The following is a 27,656-nucleotide window of genomic DNA, read 5'->3' as shown; positions in this document are numbered from 1 at the left end:
TCACTCTTACCACCTAATGGTGGCTTTGACACTGTAACCATTTATCTTGTTTCATGTTGTATTTATGTAGGTATATGTCATATCTCCCTAACTAAGGTGTTTGATATAACTAGCCTCGTTATCCTCAGCTGTAAAATGGGGACACTCAAGGAGTGTACCTACGATTATAAGAGCTGTTGAATGTGAACAGCCTGACAGGGTAAGCCTACAACAAATATTATTTTCACCTTTGTCATCTTATAAATCCCAGTATTCCACATAAATGTCAGGAACAAATAATTTTTTTACAATTGTATAAGAATCACAGCAAAGGAGGCTATCTTGGACCTCTGAGGAAGTGTTATTGTTACAAAGTACACCATTGCAAAAGTAGGAATAGAGGAAGAGAAAGTTGCATACATCCAATGAAAGTTTTGGGGCAAACACTATAAAATGTTTGTAACTGCATGGGCATGGTACCTCCTGCCTATAATCCCAGCACTTTGGGGGCCTGAGGCAGTAGGACTGCTTGAGGCCAGGAGTTCTAGACCAGCCTGGGGAACATAGGAGACCCTGTTTCTATAAATTTTTTATTTTTTAATTATCCGGGCGTGGTGGCTTCGCCTGTGGTCCTAGCTACTTGGTAGGCGGAGGCGGGAGGATCACTTGAGCCCAGGAGGTCGAGGCTACAGTGAGCCATGATCACGCCACTGCATTCCAACCTGGGCAACGTACATAGCAAGACCCTGTCTCAAAAAAGAAAAGAAAAAAAAATTATATCTGAGTTTCATACTAAACAAGCCCCTGACAGATTCCAGAGTAGATGACTGGCTGTCTAGTATTCAAGTTTACTTTTAAAAGTGCTATTCTGTTTCCTCTCCTCCTCCCACCTTCTCCAACTTCAGGGCCCAAGGATTTTGTGCAGTATCCCTGTCCTAAAGCCTAGTCAATTACTGGAACACTTCTGACTCTCATACCTTTTTCTAATTAGCCTAAAATCTCCACTGTATATTTGTTTACTCAAATTTTACCCTCTCCACCAACTTGCACAAAACATAATATGCAACAAAAAAAAATGGACATACCATGTAGCCAAAACTTTTTTTTTTTTTTTTTTTTTTTGAGACAGAGTCTTGCTCTGTCACCCAGGCTGGAGTGCAGTGGCTCGATCTGGGCTCGCTGCAACCTCCGCCTCCCGAGTTCAAGTGATTCTCTTGCCTCAGCCTCCAGAGTAGCTGGGATCATGGGTGCCCACCACCATCCACCATGCCCAGCTAATTTTTGTATTTTTAGTAGAGACAGGGTTTCACCATGTTGGCCAGGGTGGTCTTGAACTCCTAACCTCAGGTGATCCACCGGCCTCGGCCTCCCAAAGTGCTGGGATTACAGGCATGAGCCATCGCACCCGGGCCAAAGCTACTTTAGAGGTAACAGAAAAAAGAAGGCTTGAGCTCTGATTACATGGTACTGTTCTGACAGTACCAAAACTCAGTGATCATTGATAAAATGGTAAACTTTTGTTGTAAGTTTCAAGAAAAGGAAACTGCCCTAAGTGCTTATATGATGATGGTTCTTATGGTTATTTATTGCTGATTTTGTTTCTATGGAAAAGAGGTGTGGGGTGTTGGGGGGGGGTGGAGAGGGGATTGGATACAATTAAACAAAGAAAGCTTAGTATTTCAGGCCCTTCAAATTAGAAAGTCAGATTTGAGTCCTGGCCCTGTCACTCATCAGCTGTGTGACCATGGACATCTAGTAATTTAACCTTTTCTAGCCTCAGTGTTATCTGTCAAATGCAAACAGGAGTAATAGCTAACTCATATGCTTGCTGTGAGAATTATTAAGGTATGTTAAAATGCTTCATAAGCTGTTCTTTATAAATATTTGTTCTTATTATTATCCTCTACTCCTAGCAACAATCGTAGGTCTCATTCCAAACTAGTAATCTAATTTAAAATTCAGCTTTCTCCCTATTAAAATGCTCTACTGAAATTTTCTTGCTGGTCAAACTGAATAAAGACCACAATGCAATTGAACTGAAAGGTTAGCAGATAATTATGTTATCTCTAGGATGCTCTCAATACGTGCCACAATTATTCCCCCTGTCCACCTTATTCTAGCTACCTTACTCAAGTATACCCTTGAAAGAGGTTGAAACTATTCATTTATTCACCTCCCCTAAATTAAGGAAAATTGATATAATGCAAAATACTTTGTATTTTAGGAGAAGCTTATCTGGCAATACTGTACAATTTTCATGTTATTATCAATAATTTCCATTATATCCACTAGTGATTTTGGTTTGACACTGCATAAGCATTATTCATAGTAGGGAGCAAGGAGGAAACTTTTATTAACAGACAATCCTTATAAAGCTCAGACTTCAAGAAATAAGAAGGCAGGCCGGGCGCGGTGGCTCCTGCCTGTAATCCCAGCACTTTGGGAGGCCAAGGCGGGCGGATCACGTGGCCAAGAGTTTGAGACCAGCCTGGCCAAAAGGGCAAAACCCCGTCTCCACTAAAAATACAAAAATTAGCCAGGCGTGGTGGCAGGTGCCTGTAATCCCAGCAACTCGGGAGGCTGAGGCAGGAGAATCGCTTGAACCTGGGAGGCGGAGGTTGCTGTGAGCCGAGATCATGCCATTGCACTCCAGCCTAGGTGACAACAGCAAGACTCTGAGAAAGAAAGAAAGAGAGAAAGAGAGAGACAGAGAGGGAGGGAGGAGAGGGAGGAAGGGAAGGGAAGGAAGGCAGCATGTCCAATATTTACTGCAGCATTCAGTAGTAGCAAACAACTAGAAACAACCACAATGTCCATCAATGTGAAACTTGTTAAACTAGGATATACATACGCACCCATTAAAAAGAATGAAGTGGCTGGGCGCAGTGGCTCATGCCTGTAATCCCAGCACTTTGGAAGGCTGAGGCAGGAGGATCACTTGAGGCCAGGAGTTCGAGACCAGCCTGGACAACATAGCAAGACAAAAAAAAGCTAAAAATAAATTTTAAAACTTTGCCAGGCACAGTGGCACACACCTATGGCCTCAGCTACTTGGGAGGCTGAAGTGGGAAAGATTGCTTTAGCCCAGGAGTTTGAGACTGCAATGAGCTATGATCACACCACTGCACTCCAGGCTGGGCAACAGAGTGAGATCCCATCTTTTTTTTTTTTTTTTGAGATGGAGTCTCGCTCTGTTGCCCAGGCTGGAGTGCAGTGGCGCGGTCTCGGCTCACTGCAAGCTCTGCCTCCCGGGTTCACGCCATTCTCCTGCCTCAGCCTCCCACGTAGCTGGGACTACAGGCGCCCACCACCACGCCCGGCTAATTTTTTGTGTTTTTAGTAGAGATGGGGTTTCACCATGTTAGCCAGGATGGTTTCGATCTCCTGACCTCGTGATCCACCCGCCTCGGCCTCCCAAAATGCTGAGATTACAGGTGTGAGCCACCACGCCTGGCCAAGACCCCATCTTTAAAAAAAAAAAGAAGAATGAAATGGCACTATATACTAGTATGGAAAGAGTTTCAAAAAAGTGAAAAAAGCAAATTACAGAATGTATAAAGTATGCTTCCATTTGTATAGAAATGAATAATTGTATTTTCATATACTTGCATATGCATGGAATACTTCTAGAAGGTAATCACTTCTAGAAGTAACTGGGTGGCTGAGGTGGAAGGATGGAAAAAGGATTTAACCTTTCCAATGTATATCTTTGTGTATCTTTTGTATTTTGTGCCATATACATATACTACATACCAAACAAAAAAAAAACCTCTATTTTTACATCTTTAGGCTTGATTTTGAATCTACACGGCAATATTAAACTGACCATTTTTAGATTCTACTTATCCACAACTAACAGCTTTAGAAGCACCCTAACACTGAAAGCCCTATAGATCAGAAAAATATTTTACAACAGTAACACAGCATTTTGAACAAATCAAGAGAAGAGTCTAACACAGAGAGGGTCTTTTGATTTCAACTAAAACTAGTGTTCTAACCTAGTGTCAGTCAACTTTGCCCCTGTCTACCTTAGAAACCAAACATAATAAACAGTATTTATTAAATACTGTGTATCTGAACACTAGACTAAGTACATTAGATATTTAATAATTCCTGTAAGATAAAAATTTATTCATTTCCAATGTTTTGTAATACAATTTTTTACATAGAGCTCTTTTCCATATTTATTAATATTTAGGACTCTCAGAAATGGAATAACAGAGTCAAAAGATATAAGGAGCCAGGCACACCTATAATCCCAAAATTTGGGGAGGCCAAGGCAGGAGGATCACTTCAGTTCAAGAGGTGAAGACCAGCCTGGGGCAACACAGCAAGATCCCATCTCTACTAAAAACAAATTAGCCTGACATAGTAGCACGCCCCTGTAGTACTGCGCCCTGTAGTACCAGCTACTCGGGAGGCTGAGGCAGGAGGATTGCTTGAGCCCAGGAGTTCAAAGCTGCAGTGACCTATGATTGTGCCACTGCAATCAAGGCTGACAGAGCAAGACCCTGTCTAAAAAATAAAAAAATACAAAGCTTTGTTAAAGACTGCCAAGGTTGATTTTGTTTTGAGACAGAGTCTTGCTCTGTTGCCCAGGGAGTGCACTGGCGCAATCTCGGCTCACTGCAGCCTCCACCACCTCTAGGGATCCAGATCCAGCAATTCTCCTGCCTCAGCCTCCCGGGTAGCTGGGATTACAGGCACACACCACCATGCCTGGCTAATTTTTGTATTTTTAGCAGAGATGGGGTTTTACCATATTGGCCAGGCTGGTCTCGAACTCCTGACCTCTGGTGATCTGCCTGCCTCGGCCTTGCAAGTGCTGGGATTACAAGTGTGAGCCACTGTGCCCGGCCAAAGGCTGGCAAGGTTTTTTAAAAAACAATTATTCATTACCAACTACCCCTTTTATCACTAGTGACCTATTTTCCACTATTTTATTACTTTTCTTCTTTGCTAATTTACACCCAGAGATTTTATTTTTTAATAAGTGGATTTTCTGTTATAGCCACTCACCAGTTTCATCTTTTGTGCCTCATTTTTCCAGTTTGATGATATGTCATCAGGCCTCCAATTGGTAATGCCATTTTGGAATCCAGTCCAGGAAAATACCTGGCTACAGTTTTGTATGCTCTTCCTAAAACGATTCCATCGCTTCTAACAGGAAGTTATCCATCTTAAAATCCCACTGTACCTTCTCCTAAATGACATTTAAATAAAAGTTCAATATTCTTCCTTTAGCTGCATCAGAACTAGGTAGATTGATCTCCTTCTATCCAACCCACTCTCCTCCCTTTTTTTTTCAATTCAAGGTTTCTATTTCCTCCAGGAATCTATTCCTGATTCAATCTACTGATCCTCCCAACCAACCCACCCACCAACGTAATTCATGAACTCACTCTTAAGGGATACAGTAGGTTTTACTCAATCTTTGTATTTATTTACTAAACGACGTCATCATTAAATGGTCAAAGGTTAGGAACTGTTTATATGATTTCCAGTTATATATAATATATGACACCAAAGTATAATAGTTTCTTTTTTGTTGTTGTTTTTTTGAGACAGAGTGTCACTCTGTCACCCAGGCTGGAGTGCAATGGCGCGATCTCGGTTCACTGCAGCCTCCGCCTCCCGGGTTCAAGCGATTCTCCTGCCTCAGCCTCCCGAGTAGCTGGGATTACAGGTGTCGACCACCACACCCGGCTAATTTTTGTATTTTTCGTAGAGACAGGGTTTCACCATGTTGGCCAGGCTGGTCTCAAACTCCTGACATCAGGTGATCCACCCACCTCGGCTTCCCAAAGTGCTGGGATTACAGGCGTGAGCCACGGTGCCCGGCCATATAGTAGTAACTTTCTAAACTGACTTCCATTTAACCAATTTATGAGCGTTTAAGTGATGCTCTCCATTACCTCAGTAAAATACACTGAGTAATGCCCATGAATAAACTGAACTCCTAAAGCTACTGGGCTCCACTCTTTAAGAAACTCTCAGCTGGGGGTGGTGGCTTATGCCTATAATCCCAGCACTTTGGGAGGCCGAGGCGGGCAGATCATCTGAGGTTAGGAGTTTGAGACCAGCCTGGCCAACATGGTGAAACCCAGTATTTACTAAAAATACATAAATTAGCCGGGCATGGTGGCAGGCATCTATAATCCCAGCTACTTGGGAGGCTGAGGCAGAAGAAGCTTCTACCCGGGAGGCGGAGGTTGCAGTGAGCCGAGATAGTGCCATTGCACTCCAGCCTGGGCAAGAAGACCAAAACACCATCTCAAAAAAAAAAAAGAAAAAAGAAACTCTCACATTATGGCATTCTTTCTATATTTGTGTGTATGCCCAACAAGGATCAATTATGTTCTCCAACTTATTTATACCAGTTATATTAGGTACTGCCATTACCTAATTTAATTAAACATTACATAAGCCAAAGAAATACAAATACATAAAACAAAAGGTGTGCTATGGTCTGAATGCTGTGTTCCCCCCAAATTCATATGTTGAAATCCTAACCACTAAGGCGATGGCATTATGAGTGGGGGATCTTTCAGAGGTAATTCAGTCATTTTATGAATGGATTAGTGGCCTTAAAAGAGACCTCAGAGATCTAGCTAGTCCATGTCCACAATGTGAAGACAAAGCTAGGAGGTGCCATCTGTGAACCAGAAAGTAGGCCCTCACTAGACAACTTTAATCTTGAACTTCCCAGATTCCAGAATTGTGAGAAATAAATTGTTGTTTACAGGCCACCGAATCTATAGTATTTTGTTATAGCAGGCCAGAAGGACTAAGACACGTTTGTAGAAAAATTAGGTTGAATGTTTTAGAAAGACTCAATTAAAAAAAAACTGCCAGAGGCAGACAAGATGAGTAAAGACTGATAAAACAAATCTAGCATTCTACAAATTAATTCTTAAAGGTCTAAACCTTAAGATACTTCCAAAAAATTTGAAACTGAAATTTTTAGACCATGCATCATAGGTGTGCTTTGTGGAAGAAGGACAATACAGAATTCCATGAAAGAACTCATACCCAAAGACAAGACTAAAATCAAAAAATTACCAAATTCATATAGAATATTTTTAAGTTTAAAAAAAAATGTCAGCCAGGCACAGTGGCTCACGCCTGTAATCCCAGCACTTTGAGAGGCTTAGGCAGGTGGATCACGAGGTCAGGAGAGAAAGACCATCCTAGCTAACATGGTGAAACACCGTCTCTGCTTAAAATATAAAAAATTAGCCGGGCATGGTGACACTCACCTGTAGTCCCAGCTATTCAGGAGGCTGAGGCAGGAGAATCACTTGAACCTGGGAGGTGGAGGTTGCAGAGAGCATGCCATTGCACTCCAGCATGGACGAGAGAGCGAGACTCCATCTCAAAAAAAAAAAATGTTTACAGCTAGGCATGGTGGCTCATGCCTGTAATCCCAGCACTTTGGGAGGCAAAGGCGGGCGATTGCTTGAGCCCAGGAGTTCAAGACAAGCCTGGGCAACATGGTGAAATCCTGTCTCTACGAAAAATACAAAAAAAGCAAATTAGCCAGACATGGTGGCAAGCACCTGTAGTCCCAGCTACTCAGGAGGCTGAGGTGGGAGGATCACTTGAGCCTAGGAGGTCAAGGCTGCAGTGAGCCGAGATCATCCCACTACACTCCAACCTGGGTGATGGAGCAAGACTCTATCTCAAAAACAAACAAAAAAACTTTCTACAGTATGTATCATTTATGATTACCTACAGTGACTCACTTTTATTTATCTATTTATTTATTTTGAGACACAGTCTTGCTCTATCGCCCAGGCTGGAGTGCAGTGGCACGATCTCAGCTCATTACAACCTCTGCTTCTGGGTTCAAGCCATTCTCCAGCCTCAGCCTCCTGAGTAGCTGGGACTACAGGCACGCCCCACCGCACCCAGCTAATTGGTGACTCACTTTTTCATCTACTAGCTAGATCAGTGGGACTAGTTTTTCCACCAAAGAAAAATTTAGGCACACCTGAGAGGTAATAGGGTATTAAGCTAAAATTAGCCTGGCGTGGTGGTGCATGCCTGTAGTCCTAGCTACTTAGGAGGCTAAGATGAGAGACTGGCTTGAGCCGAGGAGGCAGATTTCAGTGAGTCAAGATCATATCACTGCACTCCAGCCTGGAAAACACAGCCAGACGCTGTCTCAAAAAAATATATATATAGTATTGGCAGGGGGTGGTGGCTCACGCCTGTGAGCCACCATCCCAACACTTTGGGAGGCCGAGGCAGGTGGATTACTGGAGGTCAGGAGTTTGAGACCAGCCTGGCCAACATGGCAAAACCCATCTCTACTAAAAATACAAAATTAGTTGGGTGTGGTGGTGTGCGCCTGTAATCCCAGCTACTAGGGAGGCTGAGGCAGGAGATTTGCTTGAACCCAGGAGGCGGAGGTTGCAGTGAGCTGAGATCATGCCATCACACTCCAGCCTGGGCAAAAAGAGCCAAACTCCATCTCAAAAAATATATATATACACACACACATATATATGTGTGTATATATATGTATATGTGTGTATATATATAAACATAAACATATACATATATTTGTACATATATGTATATGTAAAAACATATACATATATATATATAATGTTAAGATGGGTTTGAATCCCTGCCAAAAACTTAATTCCTCTGTAACCTTAAGGAAATTATTCAAATGTTTCATCTATAAATGAAGTGTTAAACTAGCCGGGCGTGGTGGTGTGTGCCTGTAGTCCCACCTGCTCAGGAGGCTGATGCAAGAAGATGACTTGAGCCCAGGAGTAAGCTATTCTCTTACCATTGGGCTCCAGCCTGGGTGACAGAGCAAGACTCCGTCTCAAAAACAAATAGGCTGGGCACAGTGGCTCTCACACCTATAATCCCAGCACCGTGGGATTATAGACAGGTAGATAGCTTGAGGCCAGGAGTTCGAGTTCAAGACTAGCCTGGTCAACACAGTGAGAACCCGTCTCTGCAAAAGCTTCAAATAAAAAAAAATTAGCCAGGCTCAGCAGTATACCTATAGTCCTAGCTACTTGGAAGGCTAAGGCAAGAAGCTCACTTGAGCTTAGGGCTTCAAGGTTGCAGTGAGCTATGACCATGCCATTGCACTCCAACCTGGGTGACAGAGCAAGACCTCATCTCTAAATAAAGTATTAAAATTAAAATTAAACCTACCCCAAATTTTGAGGGGTGAGGAATATGTTTATGGCCTTGATGGTAGTTATGGTTTCAGTGATCTATAGTTATCTCCAAAGTAATCAAGTTGTATATATTAAATATATACAGCTTTTTGTTCAATTATACTCTGATAAAGTGATTTTTTATATAAAATTAAATAGGGATAAATTTTTTAAACTTAAATCCACCTCACAGGTTCAAGGATTAAATGACAACTCACGTAAATATTTAGCATGCTGCCTGGCACATAAATACTCAGGTAAGTATTATGTGGACTGGCAGGAAAAGACATTCCTTGCCAGGCACAGTGGCTCACACCTGTAATCCCAGCACTTTGGGAGGCCAAGGCAGCAGGATCTCATGAGGTCAGGGGTTTGAGACAGACCATCTGGGCAACATAGTGAGACCTCACCTCTTAAAAAAAAAAAAAAAATTGGCCGGGCGCGGTGGCTCACGCCTGTAATCCTAGCACGTTGGGAGGCCGAGGCGGACAGATTGCCTGAGCTCAGGAGTTCGCAACCAGCCTGGGCAACACGGTGAAACCCCGTCTGTAAGAAAATACAAAAAATTAGCCGGGTGTGGTGGCTTGCGCCTGTAGTCCTAACTACTCGGGAGGCTGAGGCAGGAGAATTGCTTAAACCTGGGAGGCAGAGGTTGCAGTGAGCCACTGCACTCCAGCCTGGGCGACAGAGCAAGACTCCGTCTAAAAAGCTTAATAAAAAGACATTTCTATTCTCAGCCCTTACCACTAGGTCGAGTATTGCATATTTATACTTCCAAAACTAGAATATCTTCTAATCAGTCCATAACCAGAGGTATCAGAATGCCTTAAAGATTTTTGTCAGGCCGGACACGGTGGCTAACACCTATAATTCCAGCACTTTGGGAGGCTGAGGCGGGTGGATCACCTGAGGTCAGGAGTTCAAGACCAGCCTGGCCAACATGGTAAAACCCTGTCTCTACTAAAACTACAAAAATTAGCCGGGTATGGTGGCACACACCTGTAATCCCAGCTACTGGGGGGTGCTGAGACAGGAGAATCGCTTGAACCCAGGAGGCGGAGGTTGCAGTGAGCTGAGATTGCGCCACTGCACTCCAGCCTAGGCAACCGAGCAAGACTCCATCTCAAAAAAGAAAAAGCAACAACAAAAAAGGCTCTGTCCCATTGGGTCGTGTTCACCACGTGACAGCTTTAGAGGCCCGTTAACACATAAATAATACTTATATTATGTACAAAATTTGTATTTTTATATTGATTTTTATGTTTATATTGTTTATACTTATATTTGAAAAGTTCCCCCAAGTAGCTCTGATGAGAATCGTCAGTAAAGAACCACTGCTAGAAGATTATTGATCCCTTAATAAGATTACCCAATTATGGGCGTGGTGGCTCACGCCCATAATCCTAGCACTTTGGGAGGCTGAGGTGGGCAGATCACCTGAGGTCAGGAATTCGAGACCAGCCTGGCCACCATAGTGAAACCCCGTCTCTACTAAAAATACAAAAATTTGCTGGGGACAGTGGCATGCACCTGTAGTCTCATCTACTCAGGAGGCTGACACAGGAGAATCACTTGAGCCTGGGAGCCAGAGGTTGCAGTGAGCCAAGATCACGCCATTGCACTCCAGCCTGAGTGACAGAGCGAGACCTTGTCTCAAAAAAAAAAAAAAAAAAAAAAAATTACCCAATTACTACTCAAATGTTAAAAAATCACTAAAAAGACTTGGGTGGATTAACTTATGAGTTAGCCAAATAACCAAAATAAATTTGATAGAATACTTATGAAAACTACTATATAAGAAGATCCCAGTATGTCCAGGTTTTTCCTATTCAAATATGTAGATTTGCAGATGTAAACCAAAAACATAATACCTCCCATAAGTGTCAGTTCTACTAAAATAAGTATTTCCTGTATTAAAGAAAACTATAAGGCATACCTAATCAGCATTATGTATTTATGTATTTTTTTTAATTTTTTTTTTTTTTTTTTTGAGACAGTCTCACTCTGTCGCCCAGGCTGGAGTGCAGTGGCACAATCTCGGCTCACTGCAACCTCTGCCTCCCAGGTTTAAGCAAGTCTTCTGCCTCAGCCTCCCGAGTGGCTGGGACGACAGGCACATGCCACCATGCCTGGCTGATTTTTGTATTTTTAGTAGAGACAGGGTTTCACCATATTGGCCAGGCTGGTCTCAAACTCCTGACCTTGTGATCCACCTGCCTCGGCCTCCCAAAGTGCTGGGATTACAGGCGTGAGCCACCGCGCCCGGCCAATCACATTAAATTTCTAACTTTGCAAAGGCCTTAACATGTTTAGCTTGGAGACACACGACTTTAATAGGCTTCTAATGCAGGGTTTTTCAACTTTGGCACTGCCATTTTAAGCTAGATAATTCTTGGGGAGGGAGAAGATGGGCATACAGGCTGTCCTATTCATTGTTAAGATGTTTCAGCAGCATCTATACCCACTAGATGCCAGTAGAACCCCACCTAGCTGGGCATGGTGGCTCATGCCTGTAATCCCAGCACTTTGGGGGACCAAGGCAGGTGGATCACAAGGTCAGGAGTTCAAGAATCCCACCCTTATTCCAGTTGTGACAACCAAAATGTGTCTAGACAACAACAAATGTTCTCTGGGGAAATGGGGGTGGGGAGAGATAATCACTCATATTTGAGAACCACTGCTCTAGTGAATGTTTTTCCTGGCTCTCTTAAGGCAGTTTCTCTATTTTCTGAGCTAGTGAGCTATCTCAATTTCTTCACAGGGGACAATGAGAATAGACCCCAAAAAGGTCTGGCTGCTGCTTTTTATTGCAAAGAGAAGCAATGAAATTCAGCAACACATTGGTAGAACAGGATTTGAATTCCCATTCAAAAACTTACCAGCACTGTTGTCTTGAGCATGTCACTTAACCTCTCCAAGTCTGTTTCCTCATCTGCAAAATGGGAATAATAATATCTACTTTGCAGAGCTGCTTATATCAGAGATCATTTAAGTAAAAATGTACTATGCCTGAAACTTAGTAGGAATGCAATAAATTACAGCTATTACTATAAATGTTGATAACATTAGAAGATATTGTATCCCCTTTGCAATGCTTTTATTAGTACTCCAACTTTAATGTACATTAGAATCACCTGTGATACTTGTTAAGCCATTGAAGATGCCCAGATCCCACCCTCAGAAAGGTCCAGAAACAATGCTGAGAAAAATTGGCTGAATTTTTTAAATTATACTTGACTGCTGTATTTTCTCTCTGTTGTAAAACTCTGCAGCATTTGAAGACAGAAGAAAAAGAGAAATTCATAAAACAATTCAATCATGTAAAATATTTGTCATACAGAACAAAAACTACTTTAAAATAATGGTGTTTTGACAGTTTATTTTGAAGGTCATTTTAAAAACAAAGTTAAAGACAATCTGAGAAAAAAATTGCACAGAATACACTCATTAAATAGGTATGGTTTATGGTGATTAAATCAAAATAAGGGAAATATGTTATCTTCTGCAATTCCAGAAATAGGTTCTGTTGTCCGGAAGGTTCTTATACATCCAAAAAGAGGGAATAATCATGGCAATTAAAGCTGCCTCTTAATCATGTAAATCTACAGTAGCAACTAAATTTTTCTGTTCTTCCCATTAAGTCAGTTTCGATCTTCAAACTGTGCCTTGTTTTTTAAAAGATAAGATGCTAGAAATTCAATGGGATTTGGTGGTCTGTAAGGGAAAAGAAATCCAAAGTTTAGAAATATATTTCCTAGATGTGTTAATTTAAACATATTGTTCCATAATGAAAACTCATCTTTTTAAGTTTAATTTTCATTTCACAGTCAAAGGACATTTGTAGTAAATAAAATAAATGAGATAAGCAAGCAAATTAATTAGCCAACAAAATAGTTTAATGAGACTGAAATTTTTGTATGGCTTAAATCTGGTTATGAACTCAATTTTAAAACATGTTTAAAAAATGTATTGACAATGGGATGATCATTACCCCAGAGAGAATAATGACTTGAAGGGGTCACATGGATGGCTTCTGAGATGCTGGCAGTATTCAGTTTCTTGATCTGACTGCAAGCTACACAGGTATGTTTAGTTTGTGAAAATTCATCAAGCTGTATACCTATGATATGTGTAATATTCTGTGTAATATCCTTCAATAAAAGAACAAAAATAATATAGGACAGTGGATGTAGCATCACTAAGACATGTAGATGAACTCAAGTGACCAGTCAAAGAAGCAACACTAATACAGATAAGTAGGTTATGTTTCTTTTCTAAAAGCTACTTCTTTCTTTCTTCAAATAATTTAAGTCAATAATTCTATTTAATACAACTACAGTACACCTAAGAAGATAAACACATTTATAAAACTAAGAGCAGATATTTGATATTAACACTTCTATATAAATTATTCTTGCTGAGAATACAAGTCCAAAGCTGAAAAATTGGGGAGACATCTATTTTAAACTCTGCTATGAAAAGGCATATTGAAAATATGTTTACAATGATCTCAAAACATTCCCAGAGCACTTTAAACAGCCCTAACAGCTGTCTACAAATAGACAAGATTTTTCACTTAGTATTTAGGGTTCACATGATGAATTACTTTACCAGAACTCTTTACTTAAAAAATGTATTTGGGGCCGGGCGCAGTGGCTCATGCCTGTAATCCCAGCATTTGGGAAGCCGAGGCAGGTGGATCATGAGGTCAGGAGTTCAAGACAGTCCTGACCAACATGGTGAAACTCCGTCTCTACTAAAAATACAAAAATTAGCCGGTCATGGCGGTGCGCACCTGTCATCCCAGCTACTCAGAAAGCTGAGGCAGGAGAATCACTTGAACCCGGGAGGTGGAGGTTGCAGTGAGCCGAGATCATGCCACTGTACTCCAGCCTGGGCGACAGAGCAAGATTCCGTCTCAAAAAAAAAACTGTATTTGACCGGGTACGGTGGCTCATGCCTGTAATCCTGGCACTTTAGAGGGCCAAGGCGGGCAGATCACAAGGTCAGGAGTTTGAGACCAGCCTGGCCAACATGGTGAAATCCTGTCTCCACTAAAAATACAAAAAATTAGCCGGGCGTGGTAGTGCATGCCTGTAGTCCCAGCTACTCAGGAGGATGAGGCATGAGAATCACTTTAACCCCAAAGGCAGAGGTTGCAGTGAACCAAGATCGAGCCACTGCCCTCCAGCCTGCCACAACAGAACAAGACTCCGTCTTGGAAAGAAAAAAAAAAACCGTACTTGGGCCGGGGGGAAAAAAAAACAACACCGTACTTGGGCCGGGCACGGTGGCTCACGCTTATAATCCTCACACTTTGGGAGGCCAAGGCAGGCAGATAGCTTGAGCCCAAGAGTTCAAAATCAACCTGGCAACGTGACAAAACCCTGTCTCTACAGAAAATACAAAAAATCAGCCAGGCGTGGTGGCGCACACCTGTAGTCACAGCTACTCAGGAGGTTAGGTGGAAAAATCGCTTGAGCCTGGGAGTTCGAGGCTTCAGTAAGCCATGATTGCCCCCGCTGTATTCCAGCTGGGGCAACAGAGCAAGACTCCATGTCAAAAAAAAAAATTTGTGTTTTAACAAAAAATATATTTACTGGCCAGGTGCAGTGGCTCATGCCCGTAATCCCAGGACTTTGGGAGTCCAAGGAGGATCACTTCCAAGCCTGGGCAACATAGTAGGACCCCAACTCTTCAAAAAAGTTTAAAAGTTAGCCTGGCATAGTGGCACACGCCTGTAGTCCCACCTACTCAGAAGGCTGAGGTGAGAGGATTGCTTAAGCCCAGAAGGCTGAAGCTGCGGTGAGTGGTGATCTTGCCACTGCACTCCAGCCTGGATGACAGAGCGAGACCTTGTCTCAAAAAAAATTTTTTTAATGTATTTACGAGCTTGAACTTAAAAATTTCTTCAAAAGTTTTTCTAGCATTTAAAGTAATATTTGGAGGCCGACTGTAATGGCTCATGCCTGTAATCCCAACACTTCAGGAGGCCGAGGCAGGCAGATCACCTGAAATCAGGAGTTCCAGACCAGCCTGATCAACATGGTAAAACCACATCTCTACTAAAAATACAAAAATTAGCCAGGCATGATGGCAGGCGCCTGTAGTTCCAGCTACTCCAGAGGCTGAGGCAGAATTTCTTGAACCAGGGAGGCGGAGGTTGCAGTGAGCTGACATCGTGCCACTGCACTCCACTCTGAGCAACATAGCATCCAGCCTGGGCAACACAGCAAGACTCCGTCTCAAAAAATAAATAAATAAATAAATACAGTAATATTTTAAATTTCTAATATATTAGTCTTCCCTAGAGGAAAAACAAAAAAATAGAAAAGATATCCATATTTTTTTCCTTTTTTCCCTTTTTTTTTTTTTTTAAGACTACTCAAGTGCAATAGTGAGAAGAGGGAAATGAGTAGAATAGGGGAATAAGGGCCAGGCGCGATGGCTCACACCTATAATCCCAGCATTTTGGGAGGCCAATGAGGGCAGACCACCTGAGGTCAGGAGTTAGAGACCAGCCTGGCCCACATGGTGAAACCCCATCTCTACTGAAAATACAAAAATTAGCCACGTGTGGTGGCACACACCTGTGGTCCCAGGTATTCAGGAGGCTGAAGCAGGAAAATCATTTGAACTGGGAGTCAGAGACTGCAGGGACCTGAGACTGTGCCACTGCATTCGAGCCTGGGCAACAGAGACTCTGTCTCAAAAAAAAAAAAAAAAAAACCAGCTGGGCACAGTGGATCACCTGAGGTCAGGAGTTCAAGACCAGCCTGGCCAACATGGTGAAACCCCATCTCTACTAAAAATACAAAAATTAGCCTTGTGTGCTGACAGGCACCTGTAATCCCAGCTACTCAGGAGGCTGAGGCAAGAGAACTGCTTGAACCCAGGAGGTGGAGGTTGCAGTGACCTGAGATCATGCCACTGCATTCCAGCCCTGGGTAACAAGAACAAAACTCTGTCTCAAAAAAAAAAAAAAAAAAAAGAGTAGAATAAGGAGCTTGATCTGTAAGACTATCAACAATCGAGTTAACTCACTACCTTCAAATCAACCAAGATACCCATTTTTTTTTTTTTTTTTTTGAGACGGAGTCGCTGTGTCGCCCAGGCTGGAGTGCAGTGGCGCAATCTCGGCTCACTGCAAGCTCCGCCTCCCGGGTTCACGCCATTCTCCTGCCTCAGCCTCCCGAGTAGCTGGGCCTACAGGCACCTGCCACCATGCCCAGCTAATTTTTTGTATCGTTACTAGAGACAGGGTTTCACTGCATTAGCCAGGATGGTCTCGATCTCCTGACCTCGTGATCCGCCCGCCTCAGCCTCCCAAACTGCTGGGATTACAGGCGTGAGCCACCACGCCTGGCCCAAGATACCCATATTTTAATTGTTGATAGTAGAGCCAAGATATAGCTCAGTCATAAATAAATGGTAATTTACAAATATAGCCATCAAAAACAAATATTTACTGCTCATTCATATAGTTTTTATATAAACAAATTATCTATTCTAAGTTAATAACTCACTTTTACTATAAGAAATGATATATTTCCTTTTTTTTTTTTTTTTTTTGAGGCAGGGTCTCACTCTGTCACCCAGGCTGGAGTGCAGTGGTGCGATCACAGCTCACTGCAGCCTCAAACTCCTGGGCCCAAGCCCAAGCGATCCTCCCACCTTGGCCTCCCAAGCAGTGCGGGCTAAGGCATACCCCACCACACCTGGCTGAGATGAGACATGGTTCCATCAAGTTCTTTATCAAGTTATGTCAATTTGCTATTATAATGTTTATTATTATTCCTTGAATAAAAAAGAATATGCACCTAATAAACGTTGACTAGTCTAACTTGCAAAACCAATTTTCTTATTAGATTTGCTTACACAAAAAAGAATTTAGGTGAGAAATACTGGGGAAAACATGTTAAAGAAAGAGAAATAATTGTACTCTTGCTATTAAGAAAATTTAAGGCCAGGCTCAGTGGCTCACGCCTATAATCCCAGCACTTTGGGAGGCCGAGATGGGCGGATCACAAGGTCAAGAGATCGAGATCATTCTGGCCAACATGGTGAAACCCCATCACTACTAAAAATACAAAAACTAGCCGGGCATGGTGGTGGGTGCCTGAGCTGCTCAGGAAGCTAAGGCAGAATCGCTTGAACTCATGAGGTGGAGGTTGCAGTGCGCCAAGATCATGCCACTGCACTCCAGCCTGGTGACAGAGCGAGACTCCAAACCCTGTCTCTACTAAAAATACAATAATCAGCCAGGCGTGGTGGCAGGTGCCTGTAATCCCAGCTACTCGGTAGACTGAGGTAGGAGAATCACTTGAACCCGGTGAGGTGGAGGTTGCAGTGAGCCAGGGTTGCACCACTGCACTCCAGCCAGGGAGACATAGCAAGACTCAGTCTCAAAAAAAATAAGAATAATAATAATAGGCCGGGCGCAGTGGCTCATGCCTGTAATCCCAGAACTTTGGGAGGCTGAGGCGGGCAGATCACTTGAGGTTAGGAGTTCAAGACCAGCCTGGCCAACATGGTGAAAACCCTTCTTTACTAAAAATACAAAAATTAGCCGGGCGTAGTGGCCCACGCCTGTAGTCCCAGCTACCCCGGAGGCTGAGACACAAGAATCACTTGAAACCAGGAGGTAGAGGTTGCAGTGAACGAGATCATACCACTGTCCTCCAGCCTGGGCAACAGAGCTAGATTCTGTCTCAAAATAACAATAATAATAATAAATTATAATCAGGAAGACTGTGGAGAGATACAGAAAAATGTTATGTCATAATAAATAAAAAGAAAATTCAAAATTACATGTATATCATGATTACAAATCTTTACAAACATGCATATGATCTAAGACCGGTGGGAAAAAATTTAAATGTCTGAATTATGAGATTATGGCTGAATACTTTCTTAAAAACTTTAACATCCATAAATCACACAGTAAAAAGTCGCTATACATAACTATGATATTTCAGATAGGGGAATCTATTTTGCTTTCTTTACTAACTCCATTTGTGGACACAATTATCTTACCTTTCCTTTGCAAGCACAGCAAGTCCCTGTAATAAGATAGGCACAACTGTCTGATCCAGGTAGGCACGAGTTGGCAAAGACTGGAGATCTACCTTCTGCTTTGATGACTTTTCTGCATTAATCTTCTCATTTTCTACTATTCTCTAGTGAATTCAAAAAAACAGTGCATGAACATTTCAAATAACCAGGTTATTTTGAGTGCTAAACAAAACTAATGGAAATAAGACACTAATAGAAAAGGCAAATCAATGACTAGAAAGATGGTACTAGACCACAAACTTCTCTGCCCAAAATAAATTCAGACCCATCTTTCAATCTCATTCAAGCTCTCTCTCTCCAAAAGCACCTATTATCTCATTGTTCTAATGTCATGTCTCAAGATCCTACTCTTTCTCCCTTTCCTTCTGACTTTGTAGGAGTAAATACAAATCCTTTTTCTCTTTTTCATGTATCTTCTTAGAGTGTGTTCCCCAAAAAAAAAAAAAATGGACGTGACACCAAACAGCACCAAATCATAGTAAGAAAGCTGGTCACATCAGAGAGAGCAAGCTTCAGGGTCCAAGGCTTATACACTCAAGAAAATACAGCTAAAATTTATTACCATTGTCTTGTATTCACTGTTGTCATTTTTATGGTTACCCTCTATTTATCACAATGAGAATGTTTTTCCCTTTATGTTTCTTTTTTAAAGAAATATATCCAGCCTGGACAACTGCAAAATCCAGTCTTTACCAAAAATACAAAAATCAGGCCTGGCGCAGGGGCTCAAGCCTGTAATCTCAGCACTTTGGGAGGCAGAGGCGGGCAGATCACGAGATCAGGATATGGATACCATCCTGGCTAACACAGTGAAACCCCGTCTCTACTAAAAATACAAAAAATTCGCCGGGCGTGGTGGCAGGCGCCTGTAGTCCCACTTACTCGGGAGGCTGAAGCAGGAGAATGGCGTGAACCTGGGAGGCGGAGCTTGCAGTGAGCCGAGATCGCGCCACCGCACTCCAGCCTGGGCGACAGAGCGAGACTCAGTCTCAAAAAAAAAAAAAAAAAATTATCCAGGCGTGGTAGTGCGTGCCTGTAGCCCCAGCTACTCAGGAGCCTGAGGTGGGAGGATCACTTGAGCCCAGGAGACGGAGGTTGCAGTGAGACGAGATCATGCCACTGCACTCTAGCCTGACCGACAAAGCAAGGCCCTGGCTCTAAATAAATAATCTATGATTTTTAAAAATGAACAGGTTTAAGAAAATACGTTATGTAAATAATAACCCCAAAATGAAGAAAATTATTAACAGAAAAAATCATTAATGTCACACTTAAATGAATGAAGTTTTCCCCATTCCGGCAGGTAACACTAAAAAACAATCATTACAATTAAAAATAAATGAAGTTTAAAAAATAACAAGTTATATTTTCTTCTTCACAATTCCCAAATTTTGGAGCTATCAAATAGATTCGACTGACATTCAGAGCATTAAAAAGTAATTCATTGCCTCCATCGCACTCACATTTTTCAAACTAATGTATTAAAAAATTTTGCGGCCAGGCACGGTGGCTGACGCCTGTAAACCCAGCACTTTCGGAGGCCAAGGCAGGCCGACCATGAGGTCAGGAGTTCAAGACAGCCTGGCCAATATGGCGAAACCCCGTCTCTACTAATAATACAAAAATTAGCCGGGCGTGGTAGTGCACACCTGTACTCCCAGCTACTTGGGAGGCTGAGGCAGAAGAATCGCTTGAACCTGGGAGGTGAAGGTTGCAATGAGCCGAGATCACACCACTGCACTCCAGCCTGGGTGACAAAGACTCCGTCTCAAAAAAAAAAAAGAAAAGAAAAATAAAAAATAAAAAAACTAGACAGGCATGGTGGTGCACACCTGTAATGCCAGCTACTTAAGAAGCTGAAACACGAAAATCACTTGTACCTGGGAGGCAGAGGTTGCAGTGAGCTGAGGTCATGCCACTGCACTCCAGCATGGGTAACACAGCAAGATTCCGTCTCAAAACAAAAAAACAAAGGCCGGGCACGGTGGCTCACACCTGTAATCCCAGCACTTTGGGAGGCCCAAGAGGGCGGATCATGCGGTCAGGAGTTCGAGACCAGCCTGACCAACATGGTGGAACCCTGTCTCTACTAAAAATACAAAAATTAGCTGGGCGTAGTAGTGCGCGCCTGTAATCCCACCTACTCAGGAGGCTGAGGCAGGAGAATCGCTTGATTCCAGGAGGCAGAGGTTGCAGTGAGCCAAGATTGCGCCACTGCACTCCAGCCTGGGTGACAGAGCGAGACTCTGTCTCAAAAAAATAAAAAATAAAAATAAAAAAATGAAAGAGACAAAGAAGAAATAGCTCTAAAAGGACAAAACAGTATTCCTAAGAGCACTTTCATTTAAATGAACTTTTGCTTCAATCATACTCAAACTAGATATAAAAGAGTCGACAAAGAAAAATTTTTCTACTTTTAATTTTATTTTGGTAAAAGTGAGAAAAAACCTTTAATCACGTTATCTGTAACATATATAGCATGGTTTCCAAAGACACTTCCCATAACTATGTCAGACAACTTCTGCTTATAATTTTTCAATCTAATTTTGGAATTAAAAGATAATTTTCTATGAAATACAAAGTTTTTTAATCTATAAAATACTATTTATTTGTCCATGGACTGAAAATCTTATTTTTCATTAGTAAATTTCAACAGATAATTAGCAGACCATCATTTCAGAAATTCTAACTGAGCCTTTGTAAAAGTTCACCTTTCCATTGCAGAAAACACTATACAACTTCATTATTTCTGAAAACTGACAGTATCATCTTGAATGAATTTTCATCCCCTAAATCAAAATCCACTATGTTCAAAACTTCACACTGATCACAACAAAGACAATGTGGCAAACTTCAAAATCTCACAGTGTATTTCCTAAAAACAGTCCTAACTTCCAGTCACAGTATACGTACGTATACAATAAAAACTACTCGGGGCCAGGCACAGTGGCTCACATCTGTAATCCCAGTACTTTGGGAAGCCAAGGCAGGAGGACTGCTTGAGCACAGGAGTTTGAAACCAGCTTGAGCAACATAGTGAGACCCTGTTACCATTTTTAAAAGAATAATTTTAGGCTGGGCACAGTGGCTCACGCCTGTAATCCCAGCACTTTAGGAGGCCGAGGCAGCTGGACCACGAGTTCAGGAGTTCGAGACCAGCCTGACTAACATGGTGAAATCCCGTCTCTACTAAAAATACAAAACTTATCTGGGCATGGTGGCAGGCGCCTGTAATCCCAGCTATTTATTCAGGAGGCTGAAGCAGGAGAATTGCTTGAACCCTGGAGGCAGAGGTTGCAGTGAGCCAAGATTGCGCCACTGCACTCTAGCCTGGGCAACAGAGTGAGACTCCATCTCAAAAAAATAATAATAACTTTTTTTTTAATTTTTGGCAGGGCACGGTGGCTCATGCCTGTAATCCCAGTACTTTGGGAGGCCGAGGCAGGTGGATCACCTGAGGTCAGGAGTTCCAGACCAGCCTGCCCAACATGGTGAAACCCCGCCTCTAAAAATACAAAAATTAACCAAGCATGGTGGCAGGCGCCTGTAATCCCAGGTACTCGGGAGGCTGAGGCAGGAGAATTAATTGAATCTGGGAGATGGAGGTTGCAGTGAGCCGAGATCGCACCGTTGCACTCCAGCCTGGGTGACAGAGAAAGTCTCTGTCTCAAAAAAAGAAAAAAAATTTTAACTTGTTAGTTACATGACATTACAATGCCTACAATAGGAAAGCCAATAAGAAAGAGCAATGTGGCCAGGCGTGGTGGCTCACGCCTGTAATCCCAGCACTTTGGGAGGCCAAGGCAGGCGGATCACTTGAGGTTAGGAGTTCAAGAACAGCCTGGCCAACATGGAGAAACCACAACTCTACTAAAAATACAAAACTTGCCAGGCGTGGTGGCACATGCCTGTAATCCCAGCTACTCGGGAGGCTAAGGCAGGAGAATCACTTGAACCTGGGAGGCGGAGGTTGCGGTGAGCCGAGATCACGCCACAGCACTCCAGCCCAGCAACAAGAGCAAAACTCCGTCTCAAAACAAACAAAAAGAGCAATGCCTAAGAAACTCCTATAACTCCTGTAATAAATTTCTTAACCAAATCCTCCCATTTATTTCATGTGAACATTTATGAATTATCTACAATGTGCCAATTGTGATGCTCAATTTCACTTGTCAAAATCTTGAACTAACCTAAAAATAGATATAGCCAAACTAACACAAACAAACAATGAGCTGATAAGACAGTGTAGAACAGTGATCACAAAAAGGGGAGAAATTAGGTGAGTACTATGACTGTCCCAGCTTACTGCTTTCTGCTTGGAGAACTTACAGGATGCAGTGTAGGGAGAGAGAACTTGAACAGAGCCTAGTAGTCTCCCTGAGTTGAGAAGACAGTTGAAAATTCTGGGAGACCAAAACAACTAAAATTTGCAAGGCAGAGCACTGAAGAGAAGAAAGGCGCATGGAGACAAGAACTGCACAGAAAGAGACTAAACATATTGCCTTCCAGTCTTCAGGTGAATACTTATCAATAGATGGATATAAGTCAACTACCCAAGGCCAGGGAAACAACCATCTTGTGTTAGTCCATTTGCATTGCTATAAAGAAATACCTGAGGGTGGGTAATTTATAAAGAAAAGAGGTTTATTTGGTCACAGTTCTGCAAGCTACACAAGCATGGCGCCAGCATCTGCTTCTTGTGAGGGCTTCAGGGAGCAATGAATCATGACAGAGAGGGAAGGGGAACTGGTGTGTCACATAACAAGAGAGGGAGCAAGAGAGAAAGGAGTAGGTGCCAGACTCTTTTTAACAATCAGATCTCATGGTAACTAATAGAGTAAGAACTGACTCATTACCAAAAGATGGCACCATGCCATTCATGAGGGATTTGCCCCCATGACCCAAACACCTCCCACTAGGCCCCACCTCCAACACTGGGGGTCACATTTCAACATGAGATTTGGAAGGGACAAATATCCAAACTATATTACACCAGGAGGAACAATCCTTGCAGCTCACACAGGCTGGAAACAGTTTGTGTTCCAGTGACACAGGGGAAGAAAATCTCATAATACGCTGGCCGCGGTGACTCACACCTGTAATCCCAGCACTTTGGGAGGTCAAGGCAGGTGGATCACCTTAGGTCAGGAGTTTGAGACCGTCCTGGCCAACATGGTAAAACCCCGTCTCTACTAAAAATACAAAAATTCGGCAGGCATGGTGGCACATGCCTGTAATTCCAGCTACTCGGGAGGCTGAGGCAGGAGAGTCACTTGAACCCAGGAGGTGGAGGTTGCATTGACCCAAGATCGCGCCACTTCCAGCCTGGGCGACAAGAGCAAAACTCCATCTTAAAAAAGAAAAATAAAAAAAGGTAAATCGCTTGAACCTGGGAGGCAGAGGTTGCAGTGAGCCGAGAGCACGCCACTACACTCCAGCCTGGGCGACAGAGCGAGACTCCATTTAAAAAAAAAAAATTATAATGTATCCCTGCCAGGCATGGTGGCACACACCTCTAGTCCCAACTACTCAGGAGGCTGAGGTGGGAGGATCACTTAAGACCAGGAGTTTGAGGCTACAGTGAGCTACGATCATGCCACTGTACCCCAGCCTGGGTGAAAGAGCAAGACTCAGTCTTAAAAACAAAAATTAAATAAATAAATAAACAAAAACATTTCGCCGGGCACGGTGGCTCACACTTGTAATCCCAGCACTTTGGGAGGCCGAGGCGGGTGGATCACAAGGTCAGGAGATCAAGACCATCCTGGCCAACATGGTGAAACCTCATCTCTACTAAAAATACAAAAAAATTAGCCGGGCATGGTGGCGGCGCCTGTAGTCCCAGCTACTCAGGAGGCTGAGGCAGGAGAATGGCATGAACCCGGAAGGCGGAGCTTGCAGTGAGCCAAGATCACGCCACTGCACTCCAGCCTGGGCGACAGAGCAAGACTCTGTCTCAAAAAACAAAAAAAAAAGAAACCCAGTCTCTACTGAAAATACAAAAAAATTAGCCGGGCGTGGTTGGCGGGTGCCTGTAGTCCCACCTACTCGGGAGGCTGAGGCAGGAGAATGGTGTGAACCCAGGAGGCAGAGCTTGCAGTGAGCCAAGATTGCACCACTGCACTCCAGCCTGGGAGACAGAGCGAGACTCTGTTTCAAAAAAAAGAAAAAAAACTACACCAAGACATGCCACAACCAAATAACTTTAAAACACTGATATAAAGAAAATCTCAAAAGTAGCAAGAGAGAAGACGTTATTTATTGACGAGCAAAGATAGGAACGATAGCAAGCTTCTTTTCAGAAACAATGTCCGCCAGAAGACTGTGAAGCAAATCTACAACTAGCAAAATATCTTCTAAAAACAAGGGCAAAATAATGACTTTTTCAGACATTCAGAAGCTGAATTTCTTACCAGTGGATGTGAACTACAAGAAATGTTCAAGGAAGCCCTTTGGGCAGGAGGAAAATGATACCTTTTGGGAAAGATGGAAATCTAGACCTACACAAAAGAATGAAGATCTCCAGAAATGGTCAATATGTGGATAAATGTAAAATTCTCCTTTTTTTGTATTGTTTACCTATCTTTAAAGTACATATCTTTTTTGCTTTTGAGACAAGGTCTCCCTGTCTCACTCAGGATGGTGTGCAGTGGTGCAATTAGGACTCACTGCAGCTTCGGCCTCCCAGGCTCAAGTGATCCTCCTGCTTCAGCCTCCCAAGTAGCTGGGGACTGTAGGCACGTATCGTCACACCCAGCTAATTTTTCTATTTTTTTGTAGAAACAGGGTTTGTAGGCTGGTTTCAAACTCCTGAGCTCAAGCGATTTAACAGCCACCATGCCCAGACAACTTTTTTTTTTTTGAGACAGAGTCTCACTCTGTCACCCAGGCTGGAATGCAGTGGCACAATCTTGGCTCACTGCAACCTCTGCCTCCAGGGTTCAAGTAATTCTCCTGCCTCAGCCTCCTGAGTAGCTGGGATTACAGGAACTTGCCACCACGCCTGGCTAATTTTTGTATTTTCAGTAGAGACGGAGTTTCACCATGTTGGCCAGGCTTGAATTCCTCACCTCAAGTGATCTGCCCACCTCGGCCTCCCAAAGTGCTGGGATTACAAGCATAAGCCACCACGCCCAGCCTGTATGCTTTATTAAAAAAACAAGACATGTGTGATTCAGTTTGGATAAATGAGAGTAACAGCATTTCTAAGCACAGTAATAATAGTAATAGCTGTTAATATTTTTTTAGCCTTGGCCAGGCATGGTGGCTCACACTTATAATCCCAGCACTTTGGGAGGCCAAGGTGGGCGGATCATGAGGTCAAGAGATAGAGACCATCTAGCTAACACAGTGAAACCCCGTCTCTACTAAAAAAAAATACAAAAAATTAGCCGGGCATGGTGGCAGGTGCCTGTAGTCCCAGCTACTCGGGAGGCTGAGGCACGAGTGAGCCGAGATCGCACCATTGCACTCCAGCCTGGACGACAGAGCAAGACTCCGTCTCAAAAAAAAAAAAAAAAAAAAATCTAATATTTTACTATCTGCCACACACACTCTTAAGTAATTTGCTTGTATCTTCAGCCCCATAAGGCTCAGAGAAGTTCAGTAACTTGTTCAAGATCACCAGAAAGTATGTTGGGAGCTGTATTTTCAACCTAGGCAGGTTGGCATTTTTGCGGTTGAATTAAGTTGTATTGCTCATTTTCTTTCTTTTTTTTTTTTTTTGGACAAAGTCTCGCTTTATCACCCAGGATGGAGTGCAGTGGCATGATCTCGGCTCACTGCAACCTCCACCTCTCGGGTTCAAGCGATTCGCGATTCTCCTGCCTCAGCCTCCCGAGTAGCTGGGATTAGTAGAGAGGAGGTTTCACCATGTTGGCCAGGCTGGTCTGGAACTCCTGACCTCAGGTGATCAGCTCGCCTTGGCCCTCAAAGTGCTGGGATTACAAGGGTGAGCCACCGCGTCCGGCCTTATTTTGTTGGGGGGGGGCGGGGGGAGGGAAATAGGGACAGGGTCACATGCTGACACCCAGGCTGGAGCGCAGTGGTGCGATCATAGCTCACTGCAGCCTCAACCTCCCCAGCTCCAGCAATACTCTCACTACAGCCCAGGAGTTACTGAACTCTAAAAAGAAATAAATATTTATTAAATGTTGACTCCACCAGCTCACTATTCTGCTACAAAGACCAACAGGTTTCCTAATTTTATTTTTTTACTTTTTTTTTTTTTTTTTTTTTTGAGACGGCGTCTCACTCTGCCGCCCAGGCTGTAGTGCAGTGGCGCGATCTCAGCTCACTGCAACCTGTCTTCCAGATTCAAGAGATTCTCTGGCCTCAGCCAACCGAACAGATAGGATTACAGTCATCCACCATCATGCCCGGCTAATTTCTGTATTTTTAGTAGAGACGGGGTTTCACCATGTTGGTCAGGCTGGTCTGGAACTCCTGACCTCAGGTGATCCGCCAGCCTTGGCCTCCCAAAGTGCTGGGATGATAGGCGTGGGCCATCGCGCCCGGCGAAGGGTTTCTTAATTTTAATATGCGGTTTTTACGTAGCAACATCCCAAAAGATCGATTAAAAGCCACCAAGAAAAATGATTCAGACAGTATCCCTCAAGAATATGTGTTTCGCAATAAAAGTTCAATCCTTTGACTCAAACGTAATTTGTACGTCTGTACACCAAGAAGCATTAGTACTGCTAATAAAACAAGCTACCCATAACTTGATACTATTCAGTTCACGATAACAAAAGTTTTCCCTTGTGCATAGCAACCTAGTAAAAGCAGATCCCAAGTTTTCTCCAGCTTGTAAGAGACAACACAGATGAGGCATAGGAACTTGGCGAGTTACCTCAACGTTGTCTGTGAGACCGTACTCAGAGTGAGGATTTTCTGCAACCTAGAAAACAAAACACCGGTCACAGAGATATAAGTCCCCCCTTTCTCGCTGCCTCCCTGCACACCGCCACCCTGAATCCACGGCCTCCTGATACCTGCGTTTGTCCCTCCAGCATCTGCTCTGGCTCCATGGCGGACCCTGCAAGTCACAGTCCCCGGATACCAGTCTTGGAAAACAAGAAGAGCCGCGAGTTACCTGGGAGATTTCAACACGAAGACTCCAGGATGGAGTGCAGCCCAGCCCCCGACCCCGCCCCTCACCCCCACCTGGGCGCGGGAGCACCACGAGCAGTAGAGCAGCAGAGTGGGACAGTCCACGAGTGGGCGCCCAGTCCACGACTGGGTCTGGAAACTCTACGACAGTCCCAAGTACCTAGAATAAGTGAGAAAGTGGGGGAAAGGGAGCTGATTACCCGCGCCCAAGCCGTTCGTTCTTAAGAGCCCTGCACCGCGCCACCAGCTCCCAGCACAAACAGCTCCGACCGTAAGTGACGGCTGTCGCACGACTGCCGCGCC

The 27,656-nt window shown here is 43.3% G+C and overlaps 1 protein-coding gene across 3 annotated transcripts; it reads right to left on the bottom strand.

Moving 5' to 3' along the window:
• Nucleotides 1-321: 321 nt before the first annotated feature.
• On the bottom strand, nucleotides 322-27,656 carry DPY30 (dpy-30 histone methyltransferase complex regulatory subunit). 3 transcript variants are annotated; one of them, XM_063790001.1, is made up of 6 exons: nucleotides 27,554-27,656; nucleotides 27,236-27,307; nucleotides 27,094-27,141; nucleotides 18,204-18,346; nucleotides 12,047-12,099; nucleotides 322-725 (listed from the first exon to the last, which is right to left on the bottom strand). In XM_063790001.1, exons 2-5 carry the CDS (start codon nucleotides 27,269-27,271, stop codon nucleotides 12,096-12,098), a joined length of 231 nt encoding a protein of 76 aa, XP_063646071.1. In that variant the 5' UTR covers nucleotides 27,272-27,307; nucleotides 27,554-27,656; the 3' UTR covers nucleotides 322-725; nucleotides 12,047-12,095. The 3 variants fall into 3 exon arrangements, with proteins under 3 accessions (XP_063646071.1, XP_001164291.1, XP_001164263.1); XM_001164291.7 differs by lacking the exons at nucleotides 322-725; nucleotides 12,047-12,099 and adding an exon at nucleotides 12,530-12,881; XM_001164263.8 differs by lacking the exons at nucleotides 322-725; nucleotides 12,047-12,099 and adding an exon at nucleotides 12,530-12,881 and having other exon boundaries at nucleotides 27,408-27,637.

Source organism: Pan troglodytes, chromosome 12, assembly GCF_028858775.2.
Source record: "Pan troglodytes isolate AG18354 chromosome 12, NHGRI_mPanTro3-v2.0_pri, whole genome shotgun sequence".
NCBI lineage: Eukaryota > Metazoa > Chordata > Mammalia > Primates > Hominidae > Pan > Pan troglodytes.
This window is presented reverse-complemented; position numbering and strand designations above follow the sequence as displayed.